Source organism: Gracilinanus agilis, chromosome 2 (genome assembly GCF_016433145.1).
Source record: "Gracilinanus agilis isolate LMUSP501 chromosome 2, AgileGrace, whole genome shotgun sequence".
Lineage (NCBI taxonomy): Eukaryota > Metazoa > Chordata > Mammalia > Didelphimorphia > Didelphidae > Gracilinanus > Gracilinanus agilis.
Window position 1 is genome coordinate 602,114,047 of NC_058131.1, and position 13,852 is coordinate 602,127,898.

General features: G+C 37.4%; 1 protein-coding gene across 1 annotated transcript in view; it reads right to left on the reverse strand.

Moving 5' to 3' along the window:
• Positions 1-13,852, reverse strand: part of RASGRF1 (Ras protein specific guanine nucleotide releasing factor 1) — a 204,311-nt gene that overhangs the window by 113,461 nt on the left and 76,998 nt on the right. Inside the window, exon 4 of the mRNA XM_044660151.1 lies at positions 1,064-1,156. Within this exon, the coding sequence (XP_044516086.1) occupies positions 1,064-1,156 (93 nt within the window). The remainder of the gene's footprint in view (positions 1-1,063; positions 1,157-13,852) is intronic.

Here is a 13,852-nt window from a genome sequence, read left to right on the forward strand (position 1 = left end):
CTTCATTTTATAGTTTAAGGAACCTGAGATCTAGAGAAGTAAACAACTTGCTTGAATTAATTCAGATAGCAAAACTGTCATTGGTAAGATTTGAACACAGGTTTTCTGACTTGAAACATAGGGCTCTTTCTACTGTTTCATACTACTGTCTTCCCTCTAGGTAGCTATGGGCACATCATTGATGCTCTTCCTTACTCTACCCATTCCAAAGTAGAAAAAATGTCAGGAGACAACTGGAAAAAGTTCCATCAGTCAGTGGGTAAACAGATACTCTACCTTTCTGGGGACTCTCTTCTTTTCTGAATCTATGTCAATGTCATACCAATTCAAACAGAATAAAATGTGGTTTGTACTGAAAGGGCTAGTTGTTTGATCCTGAACTAGTCACTTCCCTTCTTCAACATATTTCCTCAATAGTAAAATGAGGGGGTTGTATTAGATAATCTCTAAGGCTTCTTTAAAGTTGGTAATGACTGTGATGTAAATTAAAAGAAAGAACTATGGATTTGTCCTTTCTACCTCCTTCAGTCTACTTCAGCCACTTAACCATTTTGGGACCCTTGGCAAGTCAATTAAATGGGTTTCTTGATCTGTAAAGTGGGGCCAATAATATTTATACTCTTCAATTGGGAAGAAAATACTTTATAAACTGACTACTCAAATGCCGACCAAAGGAGGATAGTCTCAATGTACAGAGTAAGATAAACATGGACGTGTCAAAAGTTATATTGGATGTGCTCATTTGTCATGATAGTTGTTTTTTTAAAAAATTGAATGAACGTGGAAAAGAATGTAAAAAAGAAATGAAAGGTATCATTTGATTTCTATGATTTTATGGTTTTTGAAAACTTATCCAACAGCTGGAAATGAAAGGAAGCATTTTGAAAGAGATGAGAGAAAATGGAGTGTTTTGTTTTGGAAGGAAGGAGTGGGTCTTTGGAGGTATAGGAAGGTGCTGGGGGATGAGAGGACTTTAGAGACCACTGGAAATGCTAGATGGTTTATTTAGGGATTTACTGTCAGATGTCAACATATACTAAAGATAAAGAAAAATGGCATAAACCTTCTTAATTTTCTTGATGTCACTGTCTTCATCATTGGGTGTGACCGTCTGGATTGATTGAATTCGATCATTGTCCTTGAGCAAGGAAGCAATCTACAAAAACAAAACACAAAATCAGTGATTAATATTGATATAAGTAAGGTATTCAGAGAAGCTGGCCCAGAACAATGCTCTGCATATTCAGGTTTGTAAAAGTTTTCCTTCTGGTCCTCAATATTTTTACCTGCTTTTCCTGTCATTTTCTATGGCCACTCTAATCAGAGATCTGATAACATTGTGTATCAGCTACCCAAAGAGACCACAATCATGGAATGATGTGATAGAAAGACATACTTGGATATGGGGGCCAGGTGATCCAGCTTCTCATCAGGTTGAGTTTCTGGGTAACTTTAAGTCACTTAAAGTACTGAGAGTCTGGCAGGTGGAACAGTTGTTAGAATGCTAGACATGTGGAGGGCAGCTGGGTGGCTCAGTGGGTTGAGAGCCAGGCCTTGAGATGGGAGGTTCTGGGTTCAAATGTGACCTCAGACACTTCCTAACTATGTGACCCTGGGCAAGTCACTTAACCCCCATTGCCTAGCCCCTACTGCTCTTCTGCCTTGGAAACAAAACATAGTATTGATTATAAGGCAGAAGGTAATCGTTTAAAAAAAAAAAAGAATGTCAGACATATGGTTTGGTAGCCTTGACTTCTAATCTGTCCTCAGAAACCTACTAACTATATGACTCTGGGCTAGTCACTTAGCCTGTCTAGCTCACTTTCTTCATCTGTAAAATGGAGATAATAGTAATACCTACTTCACAGTGTTGTGATAGAAAGTGCTTTGTAATCCCTAAATCATTATGTAAATATTAGATATTATTGTTAATAACAATCTGTTTATTTCCATATCTTTTGAAATGTGGATATTATATTGCTTTTAGTTCTAAGGATGATATGAAAAGTATTTTAGGGATCGTTTATTCCAGGGGCTTTTAATCTGGGGTTCACAGATGCCCAAAGGACTTATGAATAGATTTCAGGGAGTCCTCAAACTTTGACAGGAAAAAAAATCATTTTCCTTAATATTTGTTTTTCCTTGTAATTCTATGTATTTTATTTTAAGCATTTAAAAATATTATTCTGAGAAGTGCTCATAGGGTTTGACAAACTGCTGAAGGGGTCTGTGCCAAAGGGGGTTCACAAAAGGTGAAGAATCCTTCATCCAGTCTAACTTCCTTCATTTTAGGAAACTGAGACCTTAGGAGGAGGAGTAACTCGCCCAGGATCACAAAGTCAAATGGCATGTTCAGGACTTAGGACACCAAATCCTTTGGCTTGCAAAGTGAATTTCCTGCACTGCGTTTCCCACTATAACATGATTCTAAAGAAACAATACAAGCACTGGGAGTCGGTGTTTGAAAGATCAATAAAATGTTTAATTCCCTGGATTTTCTTAGGCCCCGAGACAATTGGCTAAGCATAGCCAGGCAAGTAAACACCTGGAAGACAAAATAGAATAGAATCTGTGTCAAATTGAGAACTCCAGCTATTTGGGGATATTTTGAATTCTGGGTAAGGAGTATTCAAAGAACACGTATGAACCTGTCCATTTGTTTTGCACTCAAGTGAAGGATTTTTAGGGACAAGCTCTCTCCCAGTTTGATGAGTGATATTATATAAAGTCAATGAGAATTGGGACAGTTGCTTTTTTTGGCTATCCTTATTCCAGTGCTTTCCAAAGTATTTATTGGTGATATCATTCATTCACTCAATTCAAGAAACATATTTTATTCTTCTTTATATCTCCTACAAAGATAAATAAAATGTGATCTTTCCCTCAAATAGGGAAGAATGTCAGTATATCAATGGGGAGAAGAGACATGTATATGAAGAACCATTATACATAGTAGAAATAGGGATTAGTTTTATGGTTTCATTAATCTAGGGGATCACCAGATAAGGGTCTGTCACTAATCTAGACCTGGTGGCACTTGTTCCATGATGTAGAGTCTTTGAACATCCCTATGGAACAATGAGAAGTTAAGTGACTTTGTCCAGGGTCTCACAGCTTGTATGTCAGATATGAGACCCAGGAAGACCTGAAGTTGGCTCCTACCAACTTAACCTTGGAAATCAATAAATGCTACAGAATCAATCCTTGAACAAATGTTTTGTTGATTATTTAGGCTAGACTTAAGAAAATGATGGAAATCCAGTTTCAAAGTGTCCATATCCCCTTCCATCTTTTGAAAGCCTGTTGTTAAACATTCACTAGCACACTACTGTCTCAATGCCAGTTCCCTGTCTTCTGTATCTATGCCAAACTACTTTCTCATTATATGAAAGAGAAAGTGATAAATTCTTAAACTTGCAAAGGAGATAATATGAGAATTTTGAGAAGGGAGATATTTCTAGTTGGGGTAGAATCAAGGAAGCCTTCATAGTGGTGGTTCAAAATTGGGTAAGATTTTACTAGGCAGAAATGAAGGTTGAAGGTAGGGGAGAGGATCTTGCAGATTTAAGGAAAGGTATAAAAAATTCAATTCAAATGACTGAAATTTAACAAATAACTACAGTGTGCAAGGTGCTATGCAGAGTCCCTAGCCTCAAGAAACTTACAGATTTCTTGGCAAATAGCATGGGAGCAGAAATGGTACTAAGGATCTCATAGTGTGCAGGGAGCTATGCAGAATACAAGAAGTACCTCCCCTCATGGAGCTCAAATGATATATAAACTTCTTAGGAAGACAAAGTAAAAATACATGAAATAGTTAAAAATAAAAGTGTTAGTCATGACCAGCCACCAGAATGGTGCCAGTGTTACAAGCCCTAAATAGTCTAGCCTTAAATGCTCTAATTCTGGGCTGGAAGAGGGAAGAGCAGATTTCTTTGTAGGTCATTGGGTGAATGGTTTATTCTTGGTCATTTTCTGACCATTATGACTATTTGGGGGTGCCACTGACAGCCCTGCTTGTGCCTCAGGTAAAGGAGGTGATTAAGGAAGGAAGGAAATAATCAAGGAAAGAAGAGAAAGGCAGGAGACAGGAAGGGAATGACAAAGGAGAGGAAAAGAGAAAGGAAAGCCATGAAATACAAGGTATGGTGGTGTGCCATATCCCCATCCTCCCCCCACATTTATAATATCAATTTTTTAAAACTCAGACCTGGGATTTCATTTTTCAAATGGAAATCCCAGTGAAGAAACTACATCAGTGCAGGTAGGCATCTGCTTTCAGAGAGTTTTAGAAAATTGCCTGGGGGCCCACACTCAATGGTAGAAGCTGAATTTCAACCCAATCTGCAGCCCTTATTACAGAGCTGACTCTTTAACAATTCTTTAACAATTACACAACAATAACCACCTCTCAATAATAGTAATTTTCATTTACATGAAACATTTTAATACTGCTATCTTAGCCGAAACTCATGACAACTCTATGAGGTAGGTATTCGAGATATTATTATCCCCATCTTAAAGAAAAGGAAACTAAGGTTTAACAGTGAACTGACTAGGTATGACCAAGCCTATACCACTAAAAAAAAAATACAAAGCTGGCTTGGGAACCCAGGTCTTTTGTTTCCAATGCCACCAGACTTTGAATGACATAAAGTTAGGTGGTACCCACCAGTGGTCTAGCCTATACAACCACACTCGTCTTCTGATATCTCAGCAATGTCTTTCTGTCTGGAATAACAAAAAGCCCTGTCTCCACTCTGGGTTGCATGATTCATTCCTGGGTCCTAGTTGTGTCACTTTCACAGAGGCTCATTTGGCAAGATCTGTCTTCAAGTTAGGAACCAGAAGGAAAAAAAAATACAACAGAATGACTACTGACATTACTGCAATACAGGGTTCTTCATTTCTAAATATAGATGGTTAATTGGTGTCTGTAGACATGACCCATGAAACCAGGAGGTCTCTCTCTTAGGAAATCCCAGCTCTGATTCTTTAAGTCCACTCACAAAATGGGGAACGAATGAACATAGCTGATCAAATGAACCACTTTAAAAGCTAAACTGAACCTCTTTCCTGGCTCCCTCAACTAATGATTTGAAATGACTCTTCTCAGTCCTGGGTAGAAGGTGGAATGGATCAAACTGAGAAATAGTCAGTGTGAGAGAGTGCTTGGCTTTTTTTTAATAGCCTAGGAAATTTGGAAATCGAAATGAAATCTTTGATCTCTACTACAAAGAAGAGAAGAGAATGACAACAAACTGAGGACAATCAGGGTGTTAGGGACTTAAAAACCTAGTGAATGAGAATTAACTGAAGAAGAAAAGACATGGGGGTAGGGTAGGACCTAAGTGGGATAGTGTTTGAAAGCTGTTTTCAAGTATTTGAAAGGCTCAGCTTGTTCCAGAAGTCAGAATTAAGTCAAATGGGTGGGATATACAATGAGGCAGGTCATTTTGTGATTTTGTTTTTGTTATTTAGTCATTTTGGTTTTGTTTGACTCTTCATGATCCCATTTGGATTTTTTTTTGGGGGGGAAGATACTAGAGTGGTTTGACATTTCCTTCTCCAGCTAATTTTACAGATGAGGAAACTGAGGTAAGCTGAGTGACCTGATTTGCCCAGTATAACATACCTAGTTAGTGTCTGAGGTTGGATTCGAACTCCTTCTTTGTTGGCAATCTTTTTGAATCCAAGTGTGGCACTCTATCCACTGTACCAAATGAGTCAATATTAAGGAGAAACTTTGGAACTCCAAAAGGAGGTAGTTTCTCACCACTGAAGGTTTTTATAGAAGAGAGAGATGATCATTTGTAGGGGAACATGAATCAAGATGGGGTTGAACTAGATGACCTCTGAGATGTTTTCCAACTTTGCATTCTGTAGATTGGAAATATTGCTTAGTCCCAGCTATATTAATTTCTCTATTTTGCTTTTTTACTTTTTATTGGCTATTTTTATTTTCACTTTTGTTGAAAAGGTAATGTTGGGATAAGAGAGAGGGGAGGAAAGAAGCACATGATATATTTAAGACTTGCCTCCCTCCTTGGAGACAGGCATTCTAGGACATGTACTCAGATGGGACTGTAGTAAAAAATAGATGCAGTGAGGGTAGCCATTTTGATAAATGCACAAATAAAGCAGTTAGAATCATATTCTCATTTAAAGATCAGATTGGGTGAGCAATGAGTATGCTACTGTTACCAAAGTTAGTGTATCCAGAGGAATTAGGTACAGTAAAATCTCATTGGTAAAAGAGCCAGTAGGATATAATAGAAAGAGCTCTGGACCTAGAGTTGGGAGTTTTGGGTTCTGATATAGTTACTTATTAGTTGTGTGGCTTTGGGCAAGTTAGTTTAACTCTTCCTCATCTATAAAATGAGGATAATAATATCTGCCATGTCTGTCCCACAGGATTGTTTTTGAGGTTTAAATGAGATCTGTATAGAAATTTATTTGTAAAGCATTATATAAATGTAAATTATTATTATTATTATGCCAAGGATTGTGGACCAAGATTCATGACTTCCCTGTTGACTCATCCATGTATGCTTGATGATTTAAGATTAAGTTTTATTACTCCTGAGAACATTGTTAAATTGAGTCTTTACCCCTCATGTTGCTCATATTCCCCTCTATCACTCATTTTCTGACTCCTCCCATATTGATGGCAGGTCTCCAAAGGTTAGACCTCAAAGCTATCTCATTCTTCTCCCACTGGAGGGAGAAGAGGAATTGAGGATTTCACTTTCCACTGGCCTTAGCCTCTGCCCCAAGTAATATCTAAGAGGAGAGAAATGACCCTAGTCAGATACTAGTCTCTTTTATCTCGGACATGGTGTAACTCAAATAAATGCTGGTGTCTTCTCCAGTTGTCTCTGATCATCAATTATCTGCCTGACCACTATTGCAATGTGCTGCTCTCCCAAGTAGACCGTACTTACTGTTTTCCTATACCCCCTACTTCAGCAAGAGTATTGAAGGATGTGGGTGGGTAGAGGTAAGTTTTTCTGTTTATTGCTATAGAGTGGTTAGATGAGAGGAGGGGCAGTGCTCACTGAAAATAAACTACAGCAGGGACAAGGAAATTTCTAAGTGGATCCCAGAGTACAAATCTGTGGTTTGGGTTGCCCTACTAGAGGAAGGATTTTTTTGGAGGGAAGGAATTTCTGAGTGAGCATGCTAGGGAGTAGGGGTTACTCTTCTCTGCTATTAATTGATCATGTTGCCACCTGGTCAACTTCTTGACATTTTAGCCTGTGGAGAGAGCTGCAGTTGCTTTATCTGTTGTGCATAATTCTTATTTGGGGAACTTTTGTAAACTTGGGAGGATCGGAGAAAATATTTAGACCTCCTTCTTGTTGGTTATAGTTTACTCTTGCCTCTAACATGGTAAATTGCCTTAGTCTCAAATGATCTTCCCACTCCTGTTTCTTAGTTTCTCTTTCCAGGTGCCCAACTGTATTCCTATGGCACAGATTTGATCATGAATTGCCCCTTGGTAAAATGCTTCAGCTTGCTCGTAGGATAAAATGCCAATTCCTCTGTGTGGTTGTTCGGCATTTAAAGCCTTTTGCAACTTGGTTCCAATATATATTTTTATACTGATTTCACATCCTATCTTCCAGCCAAACTGACCTACTTACATGGTATTCTGTTTTCTGCCTCTGTGATTTTGCACAAATCGAGTCTCATGCCTGAAATGTTCTCTTTCTACCTCTCATTACTTTGTATTTACTTTATATGCCTTTTACATTAATTTGTCTTTATCCATATTTTCCTCTTGGTCGATGGCAAACTCTTGGAGGACAAATACTACTTCAGTTTTATCTCTGTATCAGCACCTTAGTACAACATTTGGCATACAGAAGGAATATAATAAATGTTTGTTGAATTGAATATAAATGTAATAAAATGTGAGAGCTAAGAAGGACCTTCCAAATGTCTAGTTCAACCTTCTCACTTAAAAATTGAGGAAAAGACACTGCTTAATAAATGCCTGCTGAACTGATAGGATTTACCTAAGATCAGGAAACAAGTTATGGAGACAATTACAATGAGACATATTTCAAATACAATTTGACTGAATTCCAGTCCAGTGTTCTTTTTCAACAACATCTCCAAGAAGCAGGAATAAATTCAATGTGCTATCATTTGCTGTCCCTTTTTGCTACTGCTCCATTCAAATGGAGCAGTTTCATTCTAAAAGAGAAAAAAGTATTTTTATGTAAACAAAAAGAATTACATCAATTGACAAAGGATGTGGGATATTGCTGAGGTTATACATGAACATTTCAACACCTAAAAGGAGTAGGAAAAGAATATTTTAACAAAACCCATTAAAGTATGTTTGAATAAACATAGCTTTTGGATAGGATTAAGCAGTTTTGGATGGAAAATGAACTGAGCTATAAATATAAAGACAAATTACCTTGTATAGAATGATGCCTTGCTTACTGGTGAACTGTCTGATGATTTTGTTTTGTTTTATTTTATTTTTTTATTTTGAATATTTTCCAATAGTTACATGTTTCATGTTCTTTCCCTTTCCCCCAAATCCCCTCCCTTCCACATAGCCGACACACAATTCCACTGGGTTGTTACATGTATCATTAAGACCTAATTCCATATTATTGATAGCCATCTGATGATTTAAAGAGGCAAAAGGAAAAAAAAAACCTTTTATTTACTAAAAAGTGGAAAAATGTAAGTAGAAAGAAATGCAAAGGCAAAAGTTAGGTGGGAGGACCATGTGGAAGACTATAAAGGCACAGGGTACTATGGCCCCTCAGCTCATTTGTATGTGACTTTTATGACTAAAGGGCAAAATTTGAAAAAAAAAAGAGAGAGAAATCATACAAGCATTTGAAGCCTGTGACATGACTTAAAAAGGACTAATGACTTCATAATGGAAATTTAATTAGCAAATACTTTTAAAGTGGAAGTTCAGTTACTAAGTTGGTACTCAGTAACTGTCATTTAAGCCATTTTAGATATAGGAATTTGTGACAAGACTAAAGCTGTTGGGATGGTGACAGCTAGAAGCAATTAGCTTACCTAAGGCTTTAGCTAAGCTTTCCTGATTGGTGAGACATTGGCTAAGACCTTTAGCCACCTAGAACGGGAGAGTTGAAATTTCTCCTAAGTGCCTGTTTTCTACTGCCAACTCTCATTTGAGAAGGAAAAGCAGAGGGCAAGATGGGCTGTATAGCTGCTTTATATCTTGGTGAGCTGACTAGATTGGCCTGCTTTTTCTAGAGAATAAACCTGAGCTGGGTCACTGTGAGCTGTATTCTGATTGGATAATGGAGTTTCTAGGTGAGTGCGATTAACTCACCTTTGGTTTGGTTGGCCCAGTCAGTTATTCACTTACCTGGTTGCTGATGAGCTTTGCATTTCTCTAGCTTAAAAAGAACAATTATTTACATATTCTAAATGCCCTTTTAAGGATTCTTGCCAGGTTGAAAGAGCTTGTAAAAAGTTACCTTCAACTGTTCAAGAGAAGAGGGTTTGTCTGACTGAAAAGCAGTGAGAAAAAATAAAACAAAAATTTAAAATGAAGAAAAAATTTGTACAACCCAGTGGAATTGCTTGTTGGCTCTGGGAGCGGGGAGGGAAAGAAAATGAACCATGTAAACATGGAAAAATATTAAAAACAATAGAAATTAAAAACGAAAAGCAGTGAGGACCAACAGAGAAGCGAAAAGCTGAAAAGCAGTTTTATACAGTGCACATGTTCTTGAATGGACTAATGATATCAAAATCTGCCCTCTAGAGTCATGAATTACCCCCTACGAATACAGATTTTCCTTCCTCATATCCTTCTTGGCTAGGTTCCTAAAAGTGTGTGCCCAATCTCCCCCACTTCTATTAAGTACTTTGGTGGGAGAATGTGACCTAGGTTTATGTATTGATGGTGATGAATGTTCTTATTTATGATTCATTTCACTGTATGACCTCAGATGATGTTATTATTTCCTTTGCCTTATTGCTAAGTAAGGGGCTATTTTAAAGATATAGATAGCTGTGTGAATTTCACATACTATGTGGCTAAATTGTATTGTAATGGGTTAGTTGTATAAAAGGAAATGCATCAATGGGGGCTCAGGTGCTAGGGTAATGAGTGGGTGACAAGGCTAATTAGACCTAGGACCTTAAGAATATTTTAGGATAATGATCTGGTGGTAGATTTTCTCTGGAAACTTAGTTCTGATAGACTAAGAGCAAGATTGGAATGAATAATGTAGCCAAGAGAATGAATAGATGACTACACACCCAGGGGAGAGGAGCTCCCTACATAGTATGGGTAGCTATATACACTGCTGTTACAATGGAGAAAGAAGACTTTTGCAACAATAGCACAACTCTCCACATAACTCTTTATTTAACTGAGTTCTTAAATAGCTGCAGATCAAAGTTACCCTTTACCCACTGAGCTTTCTTTGCCATCTTTTCCTCCTCTGTCATTTCCTCACCAGGTACACCTGCTTTGAAGACACTTTCTTTTGCTTTCACTATTCTTCTTTTCCCTCTTGACTACTCTTTCCAACCCTCCAAGGGCCATGAGGCTGCTGACTCTTGCAAGGAGATAGTGTTGGTTAACAATGGTTACCAGATAGCAGGGAGGTGTGTGTGTGTGTGTGTGTGTGTGTGTGTGTGTGTGTGTGTGTGCCATGCCATGCCAATTTCTTACTTCAATATTTCCTGAAAAGTCAGCACCTTCACCAAAGATGGCCATAGGTTGCCAGTCTCTGATTTAATTCAACTCCTTATTTTTGCTTCCCAGTTTTCGGTCATCTTCAACTCATCCCCTGCCACTTATTATATTCTGTCAGATCTAATTTAAAGTCAGTCTTGAAAGTTTCCTAAGCCTTTGAAAATGAGTTATAGAATTGCTTTTGGTCTGGAAGTGCATTTTCCATATTAATATGGAGCTTTTAATGCAAGGGATTAATATGAAAGTGTTTCCCCATTAGGTTAGGTACACTTGAGGATACCTTTTCTTGAGAAAATGTTAGACTATGAATTCAGTCTACCCTAGAGACTATGAATAACCTTTGGAGAGTTTGTTTTTTACCTGGATTCTCTGAAATTCTCATGCTTGAAGAGTTAGAACCTCATTTCATGTTGTTTCTGCAAATAGTCTGTTCCATGAGAAAGCATTTAATTTAACTTCCTGCTACCTTTCCTTTCATTATCTCAGACAACCATGCTACCAATTTCTCACCTGCCTTCTTGATATCTTCATTTATTATATGGTTAATACCGTTCTTCCTTTTAAAATCCGTTCTCATCAGTTTCTCTCTATCCTATCTGAATTTAAGCCCACCACAAATAGAATATGTTTCAGACCTCAGCTTCCCCCAACAGGACAGTGACTCTCTTTGGTTCTTATTTCAGCCTTGCAATACTAACCTGGGTTATCAAAAAGAAAGAATACATGGCACCGTGCTATAGTTCTACTTTTTTGATTTTGAACTGGACATCATCTTAAAGATTTAGTTATGGAGTATCATGTATATGCTTCTTTCTTTAATTCTTTCTCCACTTCCTAGTTTTCTCCGAATGATTTTCATTTGTAATAGCCAGTCATGAGAGATCTCCAATCCAATGGATTTCTCTACATTTTTACTTTTCAATATGTTCTATATTGTTGGTCAGAGAGAACCAAGTCTGGAGTCAGGAGGACCTGGGTTCCAATCCTGCCTCAGACACTTCCTAGCTGTGTGACCCTAGGCAAGTCAAGTCAATTAACCTCAAAAGCAAAAATTTGCAAATCTTTTTTATACATTTCTTTTCTCCCACAGAAAAATTTCTCCTTGTACTTCAGCTAATTAGAAAACCTACTGTTTTTTTTAATATCATCCTACCTTTTTTTTCCTTGTCCCCACAAAACAATTGTATGCTCTTTTAGGTATAATTTCATCTTTATTTATGTGTCTGTAGAGCAATGAACTACACATAGTAGGCACTTAGTACTTGTTTGTAGAATCACATTGAATGGAAACTCATTCTGGTCTTATTCTTAACCAATCTCAATCCTAATCAGCAGTCTTTAAATCTCAGAGGTAGAGCAATAACTACTGATATGGAGCAGCCCATTAGCTTTGTATACAGAGTGCTTTAAAAAAAAACCCAACCCTTCCCTTCTGACTTAGTAGTAGTTTTAAGACATAGGTACATAGCATAAGTGACTAAACTAATTAGGATTCAGGGGTACACATACTTTTAAAAATTTTTAAAAATTAAAAAAAAAAACACCTTATCTTCTGCCTTACAAGCAATACTAAGTATCAGTTCCAAGGCAGGAGAGCAATAAAGTCTAGGCAATTAGGTTAAGTGACTTGTCCAGGGTCACACAACTAAGAAGTGTCAAATTTGAACCCCAGATCTGGATCCACTGAGATATTTAGCTGTCCTCTCTCTCTCTCTCTCTTTCTCTCTCAAGACATCAATTATAGAACTGAAACTGAGGTGCATTAGGGCAAAGATTATTGGATAGAGAGACAGAATGGGTTCTACTATTAGCTCTGCCATTAATTGATTAGTGAGAATACTCTTTGGCCCTGTATGGACCTCAGTTATATCACTGATCCCTTTTACAATTCTCTCTTCAGTTCCACATGTGACATTACGATTTCTTTATTTTGATAGCTGCATCAGAATTAATCTGTTACCTTTAAGATAGTTCCTAAACAAAGTCATCTCCATATCATTGAGTTCAAAGCCATTTCCTGCACCTACCAGATCTGGTCTGATTTTTTTTTTTCTTAGAGGAAGGGCTAAGCCATTGGAGGTACAGGCTGCTGAGAAGATCCTTAAAATAAAGGGAGCTATGTATAGCACGCTGAGCCCACACAGCTGGAAGACTGCTCTTCATTAAACAGTCTCCTATTTTTAAGCAGGCTATATTCAACCCTGAATACTACACAAAGTATATGGATTCTGAATGGCATCTGCTCATTTGTCTCTTTCCATTTGGTTTAGCAATTTTTGGCTTCCAGTAGAGTGTACTCTGAGGACTGATGGAGATTAAGCAGTTGCCCCCATTCTCTTCTGTTGTCTGAAGCCTTAGCTGCATTGGCTGGAGATAAACATCATAGTGAGAAACTGGTCTCAAGATTTTTTACTTCCTCCTTGAAGACATAATTAGTCATTTAAAGCACTGCTTAAGAGTAGCACCAGAATCAATGTGTTGTAGTGGGAACAACACTAGCCATGGAGACAGAAAACCTATATGTGCAGTGTGATTCTGCCATATGATTAGTTGTATGACCTTGGGTAAGTCACCTCTCTAGGCTAAAAAAAGAAGTTAGAAAATAGGAAGAGAAGTTCCATTGGACATTTTCTCTGATTTATTCACTTTGTGTTTGAGATGAAAAGGCATTAGAGTACTTAAAGAAGGCCCATGAAGGTAGAAAATGGAGACCTTGAATGGCCAACTCATTAAAAATAATAAAAAAAAATTTAAAAATTAAAATTCCATAAGTAAACAATAGCTGATAATTTATAGAACATTACAATTTACAGAGGATTTTGTCATTCCTTCCTTTATTCTATCTACAAAAGAAACCCATGAATTAGGCAATAAAAATATTTTAGCTTCATTTTGCAGATGAATGAATGAATTCAAAAGCATTTATTATTATGTACCAAGCATTGTGCTAAGCTCTGGGGGTACAAATACCTCTGCAGTCAGGCAACTGAAGCTAATATAGGAGAGACAAAATAGCTATCAAGTTCTAAGGTAGCCAGTGGTCAAACCCAGGTCTTCATAGGATCATGGATTTATATATTTTCAAGCTATAAAGACTCTTAGAAGCTATTAGATCATATCCTATATGAGGAAACT